This window comes from Vigna umbellata, chromosome 10 (genome assembly GCF_029865625.1).
Source record: "Vigna umbellata cultivar VRB3 chromosome 10, Vumbellata_1.0, whole genome shotgun sequence".
NCBI classification, from domain to species: Eukaryota; Viridiplantae; Streptophyta; class Magnoliopsida; order Fabales; family Fabaceae; genus Vigna; species Vigna umbellata.
The window spans coordinates 12,760,555-12,780,305 of record NC_142174.1 but is presented as its reverse complement, the minus strand read 5'-3'; the positions used below and the strand labels follow the sequence as shown (position 1 = coordinate 12,780,305).

Here is a 19,751-nt window from a genome sequence, read left to right as displayed (position 1 = left end):
AATCTAAAATAAAATTATGACTCATACCCATTCTATCAAATAATTATTAGCACCAAATAGAAATCCCCATCCTTAGAATGGTTTTTACTATTGGATGAAGTTACATATAGTTAGAGAATATTAAGAAGTGGATTTTAAGTCTAACTCAAGCTCATAAAACTAGTTTGTAGGTCTGCACCCACTTATAAAGTGTAAACTGACTTTCTCACTAGTCAAAGTGAGACTTCCAACACACTCTGCTCACGCTAAGAAATATACATCTCGAGCATAAACTAAACATTCATGGGTAAGCCCAACAAACAACAAATTTTCTAAAAGTGGGTGGCACAATAGGCTCAGCAAACAACAAACCTCGCAAGATAGGCTCAAACCCATGACTTTGATACTATGTTAAGAAGTGAATTTTAACCTAACTCAATCCTACAAAATCAGTTTGTAAGGAAAGATTTGCACCCACTTATATACTATAAATTCGTCTTATCTCTAGTTAATGTGGAATCTCCAACACATCTCCCTCACACTGAGGCATACATCTCATGTGTGGGAGTAGACATTAATAGGTGGTCCGATAGAGGATGGAACAACTAACCCAACAAACAACAATTTTCGTTAGGATAAACTCTAACACATGACTTTGGTACCATGTTAAGATTAGAGTTTAAGCCTAACTCAACCTCACAAAATCGGTTTGTAAGTCCACATTTGAATGTTGATTATGTTGTGTTGGTTGTGAATAGAAGGTCAACTACTGAATATCACATCTTCCTTGGTGGAAACCTAGTGCTCACAAGAAGGAAAACAAATCGTGGCGGTGAAGAAGAATTCCAAGCATTGCATGAGAAATATATGAGCTTTCATGGCTGAATTATATTGAAAGATTTGAAGATAAGGTGGGAAGAACCTATTAAGTTATATTGCGTATCTACAATTAGTATAGCCCACAATCAGGTGTGGTATGATACAACTAAATATATCAAGCTGGACAAACATTTTATCAAAGAAAAACTAGTTAGAGGCTGAATTTTCTCCCATATGTATCCATTTAAAATCAACTTGTAGATATACTCACCAAGCAACTGAACAATATTAGCTTCGAAAGAATTATGTCTAAGCCAAAAATGGAGAATATTTTATTCATCACTTGAGGGATGCATTTAGAAAGTTTTGCATTAGTCTTGCTGTCTTTTTATTCTTTACCGCTACTGTATCTCGCTATTAACACTAGGCTTTTCTATTTAGAAGCAATCCTATAATCACATGGTTTTGTCCCCTAAAATAAGCTGTCCCTATTTCCCAAAATAGTCAGCAGGTTATATATATATATATATATATATATATATATATATATATATATATATATAAATCTAAAGTATATCATAATAATGCAATCATATCATTTCTCCTAAATTTGAGAGTACACTACAAATATAACTTCTGCAATTAGTTTAGATGAGCCCAAAGTATCTATCTAGACAATAAAATTGACGGGGACAAATGAAAAATATGTTTCTTGTTTCCCCCCTTCTTGCAGGAAAAAAATATCACTTTAAATCTTAAAGTGTACTTGTGGAGATGCGTTTAATTAACATACCTGCCCCATAGCTTGTCTCTCACAATATTCTCTTAGTATCCCATCAGAATGTACAGCCCGAGGATTTCTAATTCTTTGCAATGCAATCTTGCTGTTGAAAACCTCAAAGCATTTGGAACAACTAGCACCAATTCCATCAACAGTCAAAGAAAAAAAATCGAGGGCACCGCTTACTGGTTGCACAATGAAACCTAAAAAGGCACGTCCAAGCCCATGAGCCAATCCTAGGAGACCATTCTCTCGAGCACTCTCCACAGGCTTTCTCACTACACCGGAGACACCAAAGGCAACACCTTGGGCAAGAGCTTCCGTTCCCTGAATGATCCCATCCCCAACCCCAGTGATTCTCCTTGATCTTACCTGTGTTCAAGAGATAAAACATAACAGATATATATTTTTATCAGAGGTTGAATCAACAATTTTCAGAATAATTAGGAAAAAATTAGGATACATTCTAGGAAAATAAAACTAGTATCAAAGAGACACAAATGAAAGGGTCTCATAAATTTGTCTCGAGAATCAAGAATTAAGTATCACCTGCTTTGCACGTAATTGTAGAAATTGCCCATCCGTGGATAGCTCAGCAAAGCCTCTGCTAAGAGATGCCAACGTTGAGCTTGTCATACCTAGTACATCCACCGAAAATATTAAATGTAAAGGATTATGAATCAAATCTCTCCAAATACGATTCCCAATAGCTGAAACAATTGAACTTTTCCTCATGAATCTGTCTTTGTGCATCACCCTCCTTAGATGCACCTAAAATAATAGGTCACAATGTTAATATCCTAGTTATTTTAAGAAAATGGTCACAACATTTTTTTCGTCAAAATAATGCCATTATGGTAAGGGAAAACGTAACAAATCTCGAAAATTCTATAGTCCACGTGCAGTTAGCATTCACAATGGTACAAATAACTAGCAAACAATACCCAATCCTTACAACACAGAAAATTAAAATGCTTCTCTTTGGAATCAGGAATAATTTCAAGCATGTAAGCAGACTTGACATCCTTCCTTGCTTACAATCTTTTTATATTCATGTTTTGAAAGATACTCTATCCTCCTTCTAATTGTAGCGTTCTAAACACTTTTATTATAATTTATATGCAGGTCATGTACAAGAATGTGGGAGAGTGAGTCAGTGTGCTTCCAGCCCTTTTTTTTAGTGAAAACTAAGAATGCTAAAGCGTGACTATATAGATTGCAATCCCAATTAGATTGACATATCACACTCCACCTATTAATCATTTACAGAAAATTTTAAATGTATAAAAAATAAAGAAAATAAAAGGAATATAAACTAAGTGGGGGGACTAGATCAAAACTAAAAGTGTACTTTCAGCTCAAGTGGCTTGTTCATTGAAAAAAGTATCCTCCAGACTTATGGTCCCCTTTCTTAGACCAATTTGTTTGTTTCTAGCCCACTAATGTTGGAGTTCTTCTAATACATATAAAAAGAAACTAAATATTTAGGGACAATAGAAAAATACATGGTTGAGGTATCAGAATAAAAAAGTACGCATCATATATAAAGCCAAATGGCTGATAAAAACACAAACACGATTGCAACAACCTGTCAGATACATGAAACTTAATTCATCCAAGTCCGCAATACTATCAAAAGTATGATTAGGACAACATAATGTCATAGAATTTAAAAACAAAAGGATGATATACAACATATCTTTATTGAATTTGATTGTAATTCCATCTCTGTGTGTGTCTATGTGTATAATCAAATAGCTCACCTGGATCTTGAAGGCATTTCCAACAGCTGAAAGTATAGGACTCCATATGCCCAGGACCCCATGAGGTCTTTGCCCTGGAGCAGTCTCCAGTGAAAACTTCAACCTTACTTCTGAAACATCTATTAGGCTGCAAAATGAATAGGATCACATAATTAAATCACATTTTCTCAAACAAAATCACAACACAGTAACGTGTAATTATCTGGGTAAACTGATCATTCTTCATTGAACAAATTTCGCATAAGCAGAGCACAACAGAAGACTTTGGCTGTATTTGAGTAATTCTACTTACCTAGGGCAATAAGATTTGTAATCCAAAAGCCTAACAGTACAATTTTATACCCTCCAAATTAGTTTTCTTTTAACACTCCCTGATTCCCCAATCAAGCTAAGTTGCAGCCATATTTTCAGTTGTTTACTCCCAGGGATAAAGGAAGAAAGTAGAGTGCATTCATCTGGGTGAGAGAGAAAATCCTCCAAAATTTAATAAGAGATTATACACATTGTAAGGGGCTTTTCTCATTGTTCATCTTAAACGTATTTTTAATAAGTATTAAACACAAAAAATTATTAAACACACTCATCATCACATACACATATAATATAACTTCACCAGGAAAATTAATATGGCAAGGATTTTGAACTCAAAGCCACCACATATCAAACATGCTCCATATAAGACCATCTTGTTTATGTATTTATGTCATCTGGTAATGCATTGGTACATATAATTGACTATATGTAGAACATTGAAAGCCCAATAAAAGCGATCGAGCTATAATGTTCGAAAAAATATGAACAAAACTAAAGCTATATATTGAAAAAGTAAAGAGAGAGTATTACTCAAATCGTATCTCTGGATCAACCTCAGTGACACTTGACCTTTTAGGTAAGCGATCTAGCTGTAAATTGTTGTAGAAGTCCATGATAGCCCAAATAATAGGTTCATGAATCTCAAGCCTCCAGCACTTGTCCGTTACCTAGGGCGTCCATCAAATTTAAAGAGATCATAAATAATAAAATTTAAGCATTTGAAATTTTATCAAAAGAAAACTGCAGTATCATAAGATCAAAACATAGCATACTCGTATATAAACATATGGGTAAACTTGAATTCCATCTTTATTCTCATTCTGTATGGTGATTGTCATCTTGAATACTGGGTGTTGCACATCAGAGGTCTGTTCTGGCGCCAAGAGCACAGGCATCAATGTTAGAGGGAGCTGGTTGTCCAGTTGCAAATAACCAAATATGAGCTTGAACCTGTAAAAAACGTCTAAATATCAATTTAGAATACTGAAAATATAGCGTGCATAATTTCTATGGAATGTATATTCTTAAACATTGGACTTAGAGCTTCACTCAACCCTTCAAGATTGGATTGTAAGGTGAGGACTTCTCAAGTTTTATAAGCTCTATTTAAACCATGTATCTAATGTGGGACTCAAGAGACTGCAACTAAGGCAGTTTCCCAACACACTTCCTCACTCCTAGGATTCATAACCTAGAGCGTGCAAATGCAAAGTGGCCCAAGAATAAGTCTAAGATAGAATCTAATACTATCTTAGAATTCGGGCTTCAGATATGCCTAACTTTACGAAATTAACTAGTAAATTAACAATTGTTCAAACTTCATAAGCTCTATTTAAACTACATGTCTAATTGATGTGGGACTAAACCATCATATAGTATTTTTATGTGTAATCAGTAATCTATTTAATAACTTGTATTATGTAAACACCTGTATATAGAGTGCTGGAGTTGGTTACACCTAATCAACTCTACAACTGAAAGTAACATATATAACTTTCAAACTGAAAGAGACTATTCTAACTAATGAGCTTGGAGTGATAAAAAGGTCATTGTCCAAAGTTTGGCCTCTATATTTCGCACTAGATTATGAATTTTTTGATTGATTTTTGAGATGGTGGCATATGCACGCACTGATGGACAGGTAGATTTGAAATGCATGTATAGCATAACAGTTGCATAAGAGAGGGATAACTTGTACTGTTATATGGACTGCATGTCAACACATTTCACTTAATACTGAGGTGAAAAAAACCAACAAACTATATTTATGAGTTATTTGATGCAGGCATAAAATGAAGCAACCAGTACACTCACATAGGTCAACAAACTAGGAACCTATTAAACAGGGTTCAAGAGAAATTAATGGTAGACATTAAAGGCATGTAGGAAAAGAGAGAGAAAATGTCCCACACAAAAACCGTCATCATGTCCTAAGAAAAAAAATCAAAAGTATTATCAAATCAAAAAATTGTCATCTCTTTTCTACAGAATAGACATTTAAAGTAACTTTTTTATTTTTTTATTTACCAAAACATGCTCTTTGGATACATGCTTCATTTGGATATGCATCTTAAAATGATAAGGCTGTTACCTGCTTGTCTTTCCACCATCGTAGCCAGTTGAATATGTTAAGGACACTCTTTCTAAGTATAAATAGGAGAGCTCCTTCGGTCTATGGTCCACCAAAGAAATTCCAACCACCCCTAACTCTATTAAGAGCTCAAAGGGAGTAACACTGCTCTGCATCTCATCCTGAGCACCAGAAACTCCCCCTTTACCAGAAGTCTCCGGGCCTCTAATCTCTTCATTTGAACTTGAGCTTGGCATCCTATCATTGGTAAACTTTGCAATTATTATATCTCCCCTATCTATCACATGGAATTGCAACCCAAATTCTACCGAAGATGATCCACTTCTTTCCAAATCAAGTTTCCAAATTGCATTGCTATCACCATCTCTAAGTTTAGCATCTAAAAACTTATTGCCATATGGATCTTCCCAAGAGAAGTTCTTTGCTGAATGAGGTTGCAACTGAATCCAAGCATCTTCACCAAATCCAGACTGCCGAATGCTAAGTGCCTTGTTTGGCGTTCTGTTCTCAATCCTGTTTAAGATAAAGTCAGTTTCTCTCCCAAAGAAATACAGTCATACAAGCTTCAGTGTCATATTTACACAGAAATAATGGAAAGACACTGAATCTATCATGTGAAACCTAGTATAAACTAATTTGTTTCTATCCCTAATAAGTTATCTGGTTAGAGGTGGTGGTTTTTTCAGGATGGGGTGTTTTTTCTTTATATACTTACTGCTAAAGATTATAATTGATGCATAACTGTTTGTTATGAGCCTCACATTCAGTAGAAGGAGCATAGTATGGTACTCAAGCCATTAGACTCTACCACTAATTACACTAGTCCTTTGGTTGGATTCTCTTTCCTTGTTAGTAAGTTATAACAATCACTTTTATCAACATTTTGGCTGCAGAAAAGAATACCTATAGGATTGATTAAGGGGCAGTATAGAAAATACTTATAGCGAATAAAGTTGTCAATGTAATGGAAAAGACTACCATCTAGTTAATATTTGATAGAGTGAAGTTGTTGCGAATGTCAGTTCTTAATGGACTTGATATTGTTGAGTTTTACATTGAGTAAAATAAGGTCTTTAACATGGCACTCAAGCTACAAGATTCCCCACCTAATGATGAAGAAAAGAGAATGTAACTTTAGTACTTCATTAATTACATTTACATTTTGCATCACAACCCTTTGAAAGAACCTGTACACAAATTTTCTTGTCCATTTTTCTCATTACAGAAGCAAATATTAGGGACAAAAAAACATTTTCTCCCTCTTAAGAAATATATTATAGAAGTCATTCATATGCCTTCTCCTTTCAGATTAATTTCAAGCAGTCAATCTAAATAACACAACATAAAACTGACAAGTAATTGCAGCAGTGCAAATAAGACACTACATCACATGAATTCCAAAAGCCATATGATAATTATGACTAGTTATAATAAAAATTAGATATGACACGTAATAACAAAAAGGAGCAAGCTGAAAATCTGTGTGTAAGAATGATCCTATACATACTTTCATTATTATTACCTTGTACTGGCAAACCATATCCAAATCATTCACCACTTGTGATATGAACTAGATAAGAATGCTAGTCGTGCTTACAAGTAAAGGGTAGGCCAATCTAAACTTGCATATCTGTACCTGATAGGACCATCAGATGATCCAAGGCGGAAAACCACAATAAAACGGGATCCCTCTTCATATCCTCGAATTTCAGTTCTCAAAAGTTTGATAGTACCATCATTCATCCTCAAGACAAGTGAGATTGTGTCCTCTCTTACAATTTGAAGAGGAAATGACCAACTACTGCCTTCAAGTTTCACCTACATTTAGCACAAAAAGACCATCTCATCATTTAAACTCAATAAGATGATGATTGATCACAGAAGTTTGAAAATACGGATGGAAATTTTTTTGTATAGGCAACAACCAATGAGAAAATAGTTAAAAACTAGATATATGATTAATTCTCTTATGTAGAATATACACATAGGATAATGTATTTATAATGAATAATCCTAAACGAAAATATGGACTAAGCCCAAATTCACATGATATTGTAATTAACAATATCTAATGATATCTTAACAACATCTAGCACTCTCCTCTCAAGCCAGTGCATATAAATTATACATATCAAGTTTGTTACAAATATAACCAATTCAAAGTTCCGTAAAGACCTAGTGAAAACATTTATTAATTGATCACTTTAGTTAAGAAACTTAATCTCGATATCTTCAAATATAATATTTTCTCAAGTAAAATGACAATCAATCTCAATGTGTTTGGTCCTAACTTGGAGGCTTTTGAAAAGATGGTTAAATTGTATAGCTCTTAAAGAGATGAGGTTTATAAAGTTTCACATATTGACACACACACAAATACATATAGAGAGAGAATGGGGTAATATGTGTGCTGAGTTACTTGCAGCACTGGGAATTAGATATCGTATTGATAGTTAGTAGGGTGTCATGCCTTTTACTTTTGTAATATTGATTTCTTTAGTGACAAATATCGCTTACATTTTTATAAAATTTTTTGATGAGTTTGGTTTGGCCCGATCATGTATATGCTTTTTTTCCTCTTTTCATAATATCAAAGTATGTTGCAGAGGATTGATGTTGTCTAGAGAGTCAACCTAGTTAAGATTGTAGAGAGCATATTGATGCTATTGCAAACTTGCTTTTAATTTTAAAAAAGGTCAGTTACAGTTTTTCTCAGTATATACACACACAAATGTATTGTCTGCCATCGCTTCTGCCATTGCTTCAGTATATATACACAACCTAGTTAAGATTGTTGAGCGCATACTCATGCTATTGCAAACTTGCTTTTAGTTTTAAAAAATGTCATTTACAGTTTTTTTTCATTATATACACACACAAATGTATTGTCTGCCATTGCTTCTGCCATAAGCCGCTTTTTTCTCACCACCACAAGCAGTAAGCCGCTATTGATAACTTGAACCCATTAAATTCCAAAAGATGATTGATGTTGACTAGAGTGTCAACCAAGTTAGGATTGTAGATAGCACAGTGATGCTATTACAAACATGCTTTTAGTCTTAAAAAAGTCACTTTTAAAGTTTTTTTTAGTATATATATACACAAATGTATTGTCTGCTATTGCTTCCACCATAAGCCGCTATGCCATTTGCTATATTTATATGGCATATTTTTGCTCACCACCATAGGCACCATAGAAAGTTAGCCACTATTGATAACCTCGAACCCATTAATTCCTAGAGAGACTTCACCTAATTGGCCGTACATTGAAGCATTTTCTGTTTCTCCTATAATACACATTCTTAATAGGAGGCTTAGCATGGTGTAATCAAAGCAATACCACAATCACAAAACTTGTCAATAATATTATCTTCAACAATTCAAAATATGAACTTCTATAAATTTACTATCTTTTTGTTCAGAAAAAGTGTAAGATATATTAAATGATGTCAATTATTGCAGCAATATATCAACTAAGAACTCCACCAACCTGGAGCTTTTCAGGTCCACCAATTCCACGACACACAAAGTACATCCTTGAATCAGAAGCATGCAAAACCTTCGGTTCATCTTCAGAGTTCAATTTAATGAATATATCCTGACCAAGTCTATTAGTGAAAGTCATAAATGGCCGAACAGAAATAACCTGGAGAGACAATAGAAATTCAAAAGTATTACATCCTGACTGCATAGTAACATTTATGCTAAATTTGATCTTCTGTCTCAACCTTTGTCGGGATAGACTGATAGGAGCATGGTTTTGTAGAAATAATAAGCCGCAAGCAATTTCCATCACCATCATATGCATATATATCCAAAGACCCATCCTAAGGATAAAACAAAGTGGTTTTAGAAAAGAATGGATAACTTCTAGTTTGTCACATAAATCTTAATATTACCATGTCACCAAGAGGAGCAAGATCCGTAACAGGTCCAAAATGTTCATTTCCTAATTGGGCAATAGCCACTGACAGGGCCAGCATATTAAAATTAAAAGCAGAAGCAATTGTGTAACCATCATATATCTCCTCTTCCGTTATTTCCTCAAGGATTAATCCATTTTTCTTGTGAGTTTGAAATTGAGCAGCAACCTTTGGTATATGTCTTTTTCCTGACAAATCAAGCATCCTAAATGTAAGTGGCGGACATCTAGCAACTTCTAACCAATAAGGAGCATATACTCTAATTGTTTTAGCCAACACGGTGTGTTCTTTGTCAAAGTTCTGCTCAAGAACAATTTGAATCACCCTGCACATAAGGAGGAAAATAAGAGGGGTTTATGCAAATTAAGTAGTCTTTCAAAAAGTAGAGGCCAATAAAATTCCAGCAAAACATTATAAAATTTAGAAATAATGTGATAGATTGGGAAATTTCTAACTATTCCACATCCAGAACTTTACAACCTTCCAGATATTGAACTTCTCAAACTAATTGTTTTGGATGGCTTCTCATGAGGATGAGATATAAGAACAGCTTCCTGTTCGGAAAATGGAATGGGTGAGATTTTAATTGCATAATACAATGTAAAAATGACCTACAAACTGAAACACAAAAGGCAAAAGTATTGACAGGTCTCTATCTTACATGTATGGGAAGCCAACCCCTTTGCGGAAGCAAAGATAAGAACAGAGGGTTCCGAATATCAGCACTGTATATCTGTACAGTTTTTCCAGATAAAAACACTCCTCTTGAGCATGCAAGGAAATGGCCACTTGATTGCATTTCAAGAACAGAATATTCAGCAGCAAGGGGAAGAAAATTGCTTATTGTTAGAGGTGATTTGACTGTCAAACACCAATCATGAATGGCATCAGAATGGATATCTTTAGCAATCTCAGTAGATTGTATGCTTATAGAAAACCACAACTTATGGGAGCCACCAGAGGTTCCATGCATCTCACTGCAGCACAATAGTTCCTCCGACTCTGAAAGAGCTGAAACACACAGATTTGAGCATTGGCCCTTCCTGCCAACATCTTGTTGCCTAGGTCTGTCTACTACAGTACTCCATGAGTACTCACAAGAGTTTGCTGAAGCCCATGGCCTTAACTTCAAGAAATATTGTACAGATTGCGTCAAACCAGAGAGAGGAAGCGGAGCAGTTTCTCCTGGTTGCAGAAGGCCAACAGATATTTCATTCTTAAGATCCTCTGCTATTAGCTTCCTGTTTCTTAACCATCTTCTCTGCCTGGCAGTATTACGGGAATCCCTTGGATCAAAGGATTCAGGCCATCTCAAACTCTCCACATCCGGAGCATAAATCCAACTATCAGCAGTATTGGGAGATTTTGTATCCAAATGCCAATCATCAATCCATTCCCAACTTGGCGGTAGATCAATTTCAGGAAAAATCTGATAATAGAAAAGTAAAGGAAAAATGAGACATGAAAAAATAATAAAAATTTAGGGCAACAATCAAAACTGTCAATCACAGTTTATAAACTATTTCTGAATATATTTTTTGTTGGATTATCCGATTTTTATTTTTGAAAACATATTTCACCCTGCGTTTGATATCATAACAAAAATTCAGTTTCATGTTTAAGTATAAATCAGCCTTGAGTTTTCTGCTTATAAACTATTCTTCATCCAAAAAAAAAGTTTAAACTAGACAGCATAAAGGTTTTCTAAGGAAACTGCAAAAGTGTCGCAGACAATATTTTGATATGAAGGCTTGGGAATGTTTGTACCTCAACATCTGAAAAGAAAAGTGATTATATAGAAGTTAGCACATGACAAGGTAGTGGGTAGTGTAGTCCTAATCAAATTTGTTAGAAACGAATTCCTAGCACATCCCTTCCCTAAGGATAGTATAAAAATCACAGCACAAGTGCTTGATCTATTCTGAACTTTTCAAAGCATCCACATATGACTGATCCTCTTGAAGAGAGTCTCAATCATGAGCAAAATTGTCAGTTTGTAACTTCATTGCTAGAGAAAACTACAGCTTAGGTGTATAAGCAATACAAAAGCAGCTAGAGAACAGTTTCCCGTGGAAAGTGAAAAATTACTAACATTCACCTGATGGGATTTCCCTCCATCTGGCATGCGGTTCCCAGAAGAACCTGAACAGAGTATCCATCCAATTTGTGGTGTTAACTTTTCAGTCTCGAAAAACTCTTCTGTCTGAATTCTATAGCTCTCTGTTTGAATGGACTCAGAATTACTTGAACTTTTCAGCAAATTCATCTTTTCTGATGAAACTTTTGAAGTGAGGCACAAATCAAGTACAAAATCTGTGTTGTTACGAACAGAAACCAGTGATCGAATATTCACATATCTATTGCCATCCTTCACACTAGCTTCACTGGCAACAACAGCATTGCCTAACCGCCAGCAAGCGGCAGGAGCAGCATAGTTTAGCCTCACAGTCGTCCAAGGACCTTCCTTGCTAGGACTAATTTGAATAAACCCACGTTTATGCACATCATAATTAGATAGTTGATTGTTAATCTCAGTCTCAGAATTATGTACTAGTATGGCACATTGTAATTTGCAAGGCTTCCCATAATAAGCATCCTGAAATCTCAGCATGGCACCATTAAGATAAGTACGTGGAGAAAACAAAGAAAAATAAGAAAAAGGTAAATCATAAAAACAATTCACCATAGAGTTTTCTGTAGACAAATATATCCAGTTCAACTCTTTGACAAAATTTTGTGGATTTGAGTAGTCCTCAATAGTTCTTGCTATCTCATTCAAGGAAGATGAAAAAAATCCAATCGGAACACCTAGAAGAAAGAAAAGAAGGATGTAACAAAGAAGATTGAGCATCCTATGTTGTTACAATACCAAAAGAACATTCACAAAATTAGAAACTTTTTAAGTCCTCAAAACACTAATGTATTCCCGACCCAGTATTTCTCCTCTGCAGACATTTCAACTTAACCTAATTTATTTCCACATTATTCAGCAGCATCTAGTGTCACTTAGGTCTGGATGGAATTTCAAGAAAGTACCTTTACCAATATCCGTTAAAATAAATTCTAAAGAGTGATAGTCCTGTAAAAAAGTATAGAAATCAAGTTAGAAGTTAGTTTTCAATTGGAAAACAAAAATTTAGACTAAAAGAAGACGATGCAGTAATTTTGAAAATCAAATGTAAATTCAACAGAAAAAGATGGCCAAATGCTCAGTCAAAAGAATCATTTAAGTTATACAACCTAAAAGACATTAAATCAATCTAATGAGATAAATAAGAATCACCAAGAAAATTAAAGCATAGTAAATTATATTACATTGAAATTGTCAAAAAAGAGCCGCTCGTTATGTATTTTAGGAAGTTTTTATTTTATCCTTGCTATACTTTTAATCTTTCTTACAAGTGTATCCTGCTATTAAAACTAGGATTATGTATTTGAAAGCAATCCATAATTATAGAGATTTGTTTCGTTAGAATTAGCTGTCTATATTTCCTAACATAAACACCAGACTCATGTATTTATAGAACCAATGACCTCATTACTGTAATATAGTTTATATTTCTATGTTTTGATATGGATCAGATCCTGGAGTGGGCTACTTTTAGACATTTTCTCTGGTTGCGAAGATGAACACGGTGAGAGTAATATTGCCATTAGCAACTTCATGATTGGGATCCACAACACTACAATGTGAAGAAAACATTTCTACATGGAGACCTTGATGAAGAAATATACATGGAGTTGCCCCTAGCCTATAATGGACAGGTTGCCAGTAGAATTGTTTGCACATTAAGAAAGGCTTTGTATGGGCTGAATCTAAATCCCCTAGAGCATGGTTTGGTTGGTTCACCAAAGTTATGACAAGTATGAGTTACAAACAAAGTCAAGGGAATCACACTCTATTCATCAAACATTAAGATTCAGGGGGATTCACAATATTGTTGGTGTATTTTGACGATATTATAGTATGTGAGGATTGCTATAGTGTGCAACAAATGTTAGGTCAATGCCATGCCACAGAATTTGAGACCAAAACATTAGGAAGACTTAAATATTTTTTGGGAATGGAAGTGGTTAATTCAAAAAAAGGAATCTTCATATCTCAACAAAAGTATCTTGATTACTTTCTTAAAGGAGAATATTGCAGTGGACAAACAAATGCATCTAAGACTTCTTGGCAGACTTGTTTACTTATCTCACACTAGGCAGGACATTGTTTTTATTGTGTCTAATAAGCCAATTTATGCACCAACCAAAGGAGACTCATTTACAACCTCCTCTTAGAATTGTTCAGTATTTAAAAGAGATTTTTTTTAAATGAAATGCAAGTCTTGAGAGATTATTCACCCCCAAAATTATGAATAGAAAGATTACACTCCAAAGAATTTACTAGAAAGTATCAATACATTTGCTTTAATCCATGATGTTGTTCTCTATCAGTGATATTCTTTATTTTTTAATTTTCATTTGTACATTTCCATTTACTTTACACTGTCATTTCGTTGTAATTTTCATTCAGTCTTATTCTTTAACAGACCTGTCCTTTTCTGTTACAGAATTAGATAAGTTTTAGATACTTGCTGACTCAGCAGTCAGTCACTGGCTTATGTGTATAATATATATAATATCATAAGTCATTTTTATTTAGAAAATCTACTAAACAGAAAGGAAAAAAACTAAAATAACTGAATATTAAAACATAAAACAGTGGTGAAGATAAAGTCTGTTATCTATCAAAGAAAGCCAGGAGCTGAACACATGAAGGAGCAACGAAGATAACCCTATTTCTTAATAAGATTTAGACTTCTACAGCCATGGTTGGTATCTAAATCAATCAGAGCACACAAAGTCCAATTTTTTAAATAAACATTCGGGACTTCAAAAATATCAAACTCTATTCCAAATGTATTTGAATATTAGAAGAAATACAAACTTAACTAGCAAAAACTTCCAACGAAGCTTACCTAGAGAATGTGTAAGTAAAAGCAACTAAGATAATTATCAATACCAGGGAATCAACTTTGAAGAAAAATATTTCATTCCACTTGACCGACTCAAGATCTGAAGGCAATAAATGATGTGGCCTTTGTCCACGCGTGCGTGCGCTCTGTTGATAAACCAATGCATTACTGGGAAGGATCTGACTAGGAGACAGGCGGATAGCTACTGTATATTGCTGGGAATCAGAACCTTCAACTTGGGGAAACTGTATTAAAAATAAAGAAAATAAATCTGAGCAACTGAATATTTAGCTTGACATGCATTGAAAGTTACGTGAAAATTGGGACTGCCAAAACCATGAAAGTGGTATACTAAAAGCAACAAAACTAGTACCTGTGCTTCTGCTATGATAATGGTTACCATTGTTCTAGTCTTTCTGCAGAGTTTACCCTTCAAATGAGATTCTAGCATATTTTTTGATACAGGAACTTTGACAGCCTTCATATCCCCAGACGGCATCCGAATTATATTTTGGAGACCCCTAGCTTCTGTAGCACGGATAAAAATATCCTGACCAAGCTTATTTTGAGGAATTATGTAGTAATTTCTTTTCTGGAGTGTGTCAATGATAGAGTGTCCACCATAAGTAGGAGAAAATGCATCCTGGTAAGAGAAAACAGGTGCTGTGAAGTGAAGAAAGTAATATACAACAAAAGAACCAGTCTTAAAACAGAAATATGAAAAGGTTTATAAGAAATTTTACTCTGTTTTTGTAACATTCGTGAGCATTGCTAAGATTGTTCCAGCTTGCATAAGCTTGAATGATCATATTAGCATTAGAAACTGAAACATTTAAATTCAGATCTCGTGTTGATGTCAAACGTAACTGAGAGGTTCCAGCCAGGGCGTTGATGTCATATTGGTACCTATATGTAGCTGTAATTAGGCACAAATAGCAACTGGAACAAAAGTATAACTTCAGTGGATTTGACTCTTCTAAAGTAAGGAAATGTGTAAGGTGATTAAATGCATAACTAATGTTATTCAAATTTAGTAAAGACGGTTTAATCCAATTTTTATACATAAAATATCCATAATTTAACAATTTTTTCTGTTTAAGTTTAATAAACTCTTGAAGATGATTAATCTGAATATGGAAAGATTTTATTCAATTCATTGATTTGAAACAGTACATCAACCTCTATATATAGTGAACTTTAATCATAAAGTAAAGATTACAAAGAGATCATGTAGAATCTTCTAACAATACACTTAATATCCTACTGGAGCTTATAGTTTATTAACTATATTTCCTTTTGAATCAACGCTTCCCTCGGAGCTAGTGAATGGAAGTGCCACGTCCTCCTCTTATAGTGCCACGTCCTCCTCTTTCTCGTGTGGCAACCATGACAGGTGGTTCCACTAGTTCATACGCTTCTTGAGTTTGAGGTATCGGGACACGAGAAGGCGAGTGGTCAATGTTCCCATGGAGGGGACCTCATGACTAGTTAGAGGTTGATCTCTGAGATGATCAAAATCGGGATGTAGGGCACGAAGGATCAACACCATGTAAAATTTGTCTAGTTTCTTTTTTATATCCTCTAATGGGTCCACTTCCAAAAACATTCTGAGTTCTTCGACAGCAGATTGGGCTTCAGCCATGAAGGACACCATATCATGGTCTGCCATTTTAAGAGATGTAAGCTTGTTCGTAGTGTCATAGAGACGTTGAATATCGTTGGCATAAATGCTTTGGGCTTTCTTCCAAAAGGAGTGACAAGTTTTGAAAGCCCTCAAAGATACTAGAAGTTTGGGTTCCACTGATTGCCATAACAAGGCACACAACTGGAAATCTGCTTGTTTCCACTTATCAGCTTTTTCAGTAGGCACATGGCTTCCATCCCGCTCAAGATGGTCATAATGCCCTTGGCCAAGGAACCACATTTCAACCGCAGCAGACCATGATAGATAAATTTTTCCATTTAGCTTCTCGGAGGTAATTGATGGACTTCCGGAGAAGGAAAGAGTACTGCCAGACACCATTTCTGAATAAGACGAATAGTACCAACGAGGAACAAGAAAGCCCTAAGGTTTAGACGAACGGAACTGTGACAGTGGACGACGGTGGCCAGCGGCGGACGGTGGCCGACGGCGGGCAGCGGCAGACGGTGGCGGGCGACGATGAACTGTGGCACCGGACAGATATTACGAGACAGAAACCAGAGCGAGATCGACCCGCTCTGATACCAACTTGAGAATTAAACTGTAAAATAATTTTAGAGGGCTTGATTGATTACTTGAGAATTAAACTGTAAAATAATTCTAGAGGGCTTGATTGATCCCTCTCATAATCTTCTATTTATAAGAATAAATTGATAAAAAAGTACATGATAAATAGGGTAACCCTAGACACAATATAATCATGATAAATAGGGTAATCCTAGACACAATATAATCATGATAAATAGGATAAAGCTTGACACAATATAATCATGATAAATTAGGATAAATATCCTAACAAAGCCATCATTGAGGAAAACGTGTTTTCCACAGTTAGATATGATCACTTTTAAATCAATGACCGAAACCAAAAAATTTACTTCTTCAATCAATGTACTTTAATATCTTCCATTTCCCCACCCCACACGACCACATTGCCTTTTCTCAACAATACTCAGGTTCTTGCCGCAGTTTCCATCATCAACCTCTTGCAACCAAGCCAAACCCTTCACTCAGCCAAAACCAAAACCCAAACTGCAAGTTGTAAACAGACTTGATAGAGCAGCGATTTTGGTTGAGTGATTTTTGTGGGTTTCATTGCTGGCAGCTGGATTCTGCATTCCACTCTATGAAAACTTTAAGATCTCCTACATTCAAATCAGGGTTGATTCTAGCCCTTTGAAACTTTCATTAGGCTGTTCTAGATAAATTTGCAGAAGTTTTGTGTTAGATGTTAAGATGTGTGTTTCTGTTAATTGGGCTCAACCCATTCTGTATTAAGGGCAATGGCCCATATCTTACATTATAAATAAACTACCCTATGTGTATGCAAAAGACACAAGGGAGATTTTCTCCCAATCTTCTCTATTTCTCACATTTTGGATAAATGATGCTCACATCATCTTAGGATAGGGTTTTAGACCTAACTCAACCAGTTTTTGTAGTGAGGAATGTTAGTCAATTTGGGAATTGAATTTTTCCCAAGACATCATAGTAAATAGGAATTGTAGCAAAGAGGATAGACTTAGTGACCCAAGACCTATTCTTGTCTCAATGCTTATTTCGAAATCAAATTATACCACTGCTCATAACAGCCAAAACTCCCAATCATTCATTCAAGAATTCGACCAAGGGCACATATGATGTCTCACACAAGTATTCTATTTTTGTAAACACATAGCAATTACCTTAAGAACCCGTCTACTGGCTCAACAAGAGGTTCCCAAGCTTCATACTTATCATTGTATGACCTGGCAGCCAAGGAGAAACCAACAGTGCAATTTAGATACCCAGTTCTTCCATGCAAACTAAATGTTATTCCACTCAAAGATATATTGAACAAAGGAACCATCTGTCAAATTCAAAGAAAAGCAGTCAGTACAGAAGTAATACTTCCGAGAAAGCTCTAATAAGTTATCAAGACCTAACTCTTATGAAAGCTTAAGCAATTAGGTAAAAGCTCATGGATGGCTTTATATTTAACAGTAACAGTTCTGTTTAAGAATGACATCAGTAATAGTAAAAAGGAAAAAAAAAACATAATAATAACATCAACCCTACTCTTCAATGGTCAACTAGGCATGTTTAAAAATTAGGAAAAGATTTAACAATGCACACTAAGAACACTTACCAATTACATTATTGAACAGAAAAATTATGTTAGATGCTGAAACATCTGGTTCGTCTATTTTCAAAAAACAATTCATTATACTTGGTGTAGGCTTAATTAAATTGTGCTTGCACTCTAATTCAGAGATAACGTATACCTATACCTATAGGTTACTTAAGGTCAACAACACCCATTTTGTTAATATTAAATCTAGAAGCATGCAACAATTAGCACTCTTGAAGTAAATTTTGAGTCTAACACCACCTTACAAAATCAACTTGTAAAATGAGATTTACACCTAGTTATATATTACACTTTTATCATATTTCTAATTGATATAGAATCTCCAACACACCCTCTCACACGGATCTCAAGTGACTAAATATTTGTGTGCGACCTGATAGAAGGTAGTGTGATAATCCCAACAAACTTTGTTAAGATAGCAGGTAACGTGACTTTGTTAAGATAGACTCTGATACTATCTTATGAAGTAAATTTTAAAGCTAATTCAATCTTGTGAGAAGAGCCTTCAAGATTAAATTTGCACGTATATATTATAGTTTAATCATATTTCTATATAGAATTTCTAACAAGCACTTCAATATTAGGAAAATGCCTATTAATATAGACCCTTTCATTCTCAAAGCTTAAGCAATTAGGAAATCAGACACTTTATTATTCTAACAAAATTTACAATCTAAGCATTTTATTCTCACCAAACCACTGTAATCATCAAAAAGAGCCATTGAGAAGGTCCCAATTCCTGCATCAATGACTGTCACATCTGAGTCACTTGGCACATTTGAATCTGCAAGTTTCAAAGCAAACCTTCTTGGGGGTCTTTTGAAACCACCACGAACAATAAAAGTCCCCAACTCATTGCCAACAGCCCATATGCTAAATGGTTCTGCTACATGCTTTGCATCAGATGTATCCCATACACTTTCTTCTAAAAATTTATCACCTGCTACCAAATCACTCCGCATGCATCTTAATGTGCTAAAATCACTTTGCTTAGGTTTCCCCTTACATGCAACACAACCCAAGGAAACAAAGCCAGGAGGAGCTTGTGGAAGCCAGAATGACATGCTTTCCATTCCTCTATGCTTTTTTATTTGTCCGACAAGCTGAAAATCTAGTGGAGTTTTAAAAACATTTTCGTCCCTGGAATCATGAACTATAATGCAGGCGTTTGGAGGTTCATACCTAAAAAGCAGAAGATTGCATCAGCTTCATATTAATTGTAAAGAGGAATATAACAAATTAATATCTGAAGTTATAAAATGAAAGGGGAAGATAATAAATGAAACAC

The 19,751-nt window shown here is 35.0% G+C and overlaps 1 protein-coding gene across 2 annotated transcripts in view; it reads right to left on the bottom strand.

Annotated features, from left to right (window-relative positions):
* Positions 1 to 19,751, bottom strand: part of LOC124822162 (pleckstrin homology (PH) domain-containing protein) — a 56,186-nt gene that overhangs the window by 4,318 nt on the left and 32,117 nt on the right. The window contains exons 38-57 of one of the 2 annotated variants that reach the window (XM_088100343.1): positions 19,156 to 19,645; positions 18,018 to 18,181; positions 15,374 to 15,536; positions 15,004 to 15,273; positions 14,678 to 14,875; positions 12,706 to 12,748; positions 12,353 to 12,477; positions 11,762 to 12,265; positions 10,331 to 11,098; positions 10,150 to 10,223; positions 9,646 to 9,994; positions 9,475 to 9,573; positions 9,237 to 9,392; positions 7,383 to 7,564; positions 5,747 to 6,259; positions 4,428 to 4,605; positions 4,186 to 4,322; positions 3,343 to 3,469; positions 2,129 to 2,350; positions 1,592 to 1,951 (exon numbers count right to left, since the gene is read on the bottom strand). In XM_088100343.1, the coding sequence (XP_087956469.1) occupies positions 1,592 to 1,951; positions 2,129 to 2,350; positions 3,343 to 3,469; positions 4,186 to 4,322; positions 4,428 to 4,605; positions 5,747 to 6,259; positions 7,383 to 7,564; positions 9,237 to 9,392; positions 9,475 to 9,573; positions 9,646 to 9,994; positions 10,150 to 10,223; positions 10,331 to 11,098; positions 11,762 to 12,265; positions 12,353 to 12,477; positions 12,706 to 12,748; positions 14,678 to 14,875; positions 15,004 to 15,273; positions 15,374 to 15,536; positions 18,018 to 18,181; positions 19,156 to 19,645 (5,122 nt within the window). The remainder of the gene's footprint in view (positions 1 to 1,591; positions 1,952 to 2,128; positions 2,351 to 3,342; positions 3,470 to 4,185; positions 4,323 to 4,427; positions 4,606 to 5,746; positions 6,260 to 7,382; positions 7,565 to 9,236; positions 9,393 to 9,474; positions 9,574 to 9,645; positions 9,995 to 10,149; positions 10,224 to 10,330; positions 11,099 to 11,761; positions 12,266 to 12,352; positions 12,478 to 12,705; positions 12,749 to 14,677; positions 14,876 to 15,003; positions 15,274 to 15,373; positions 15,537 to 18,017; positions 18,182 to 19,155; positions 19,646 to 19,751) is intronic. The other variant, XM_088100344.1, reaches the window with a different exon arrangement.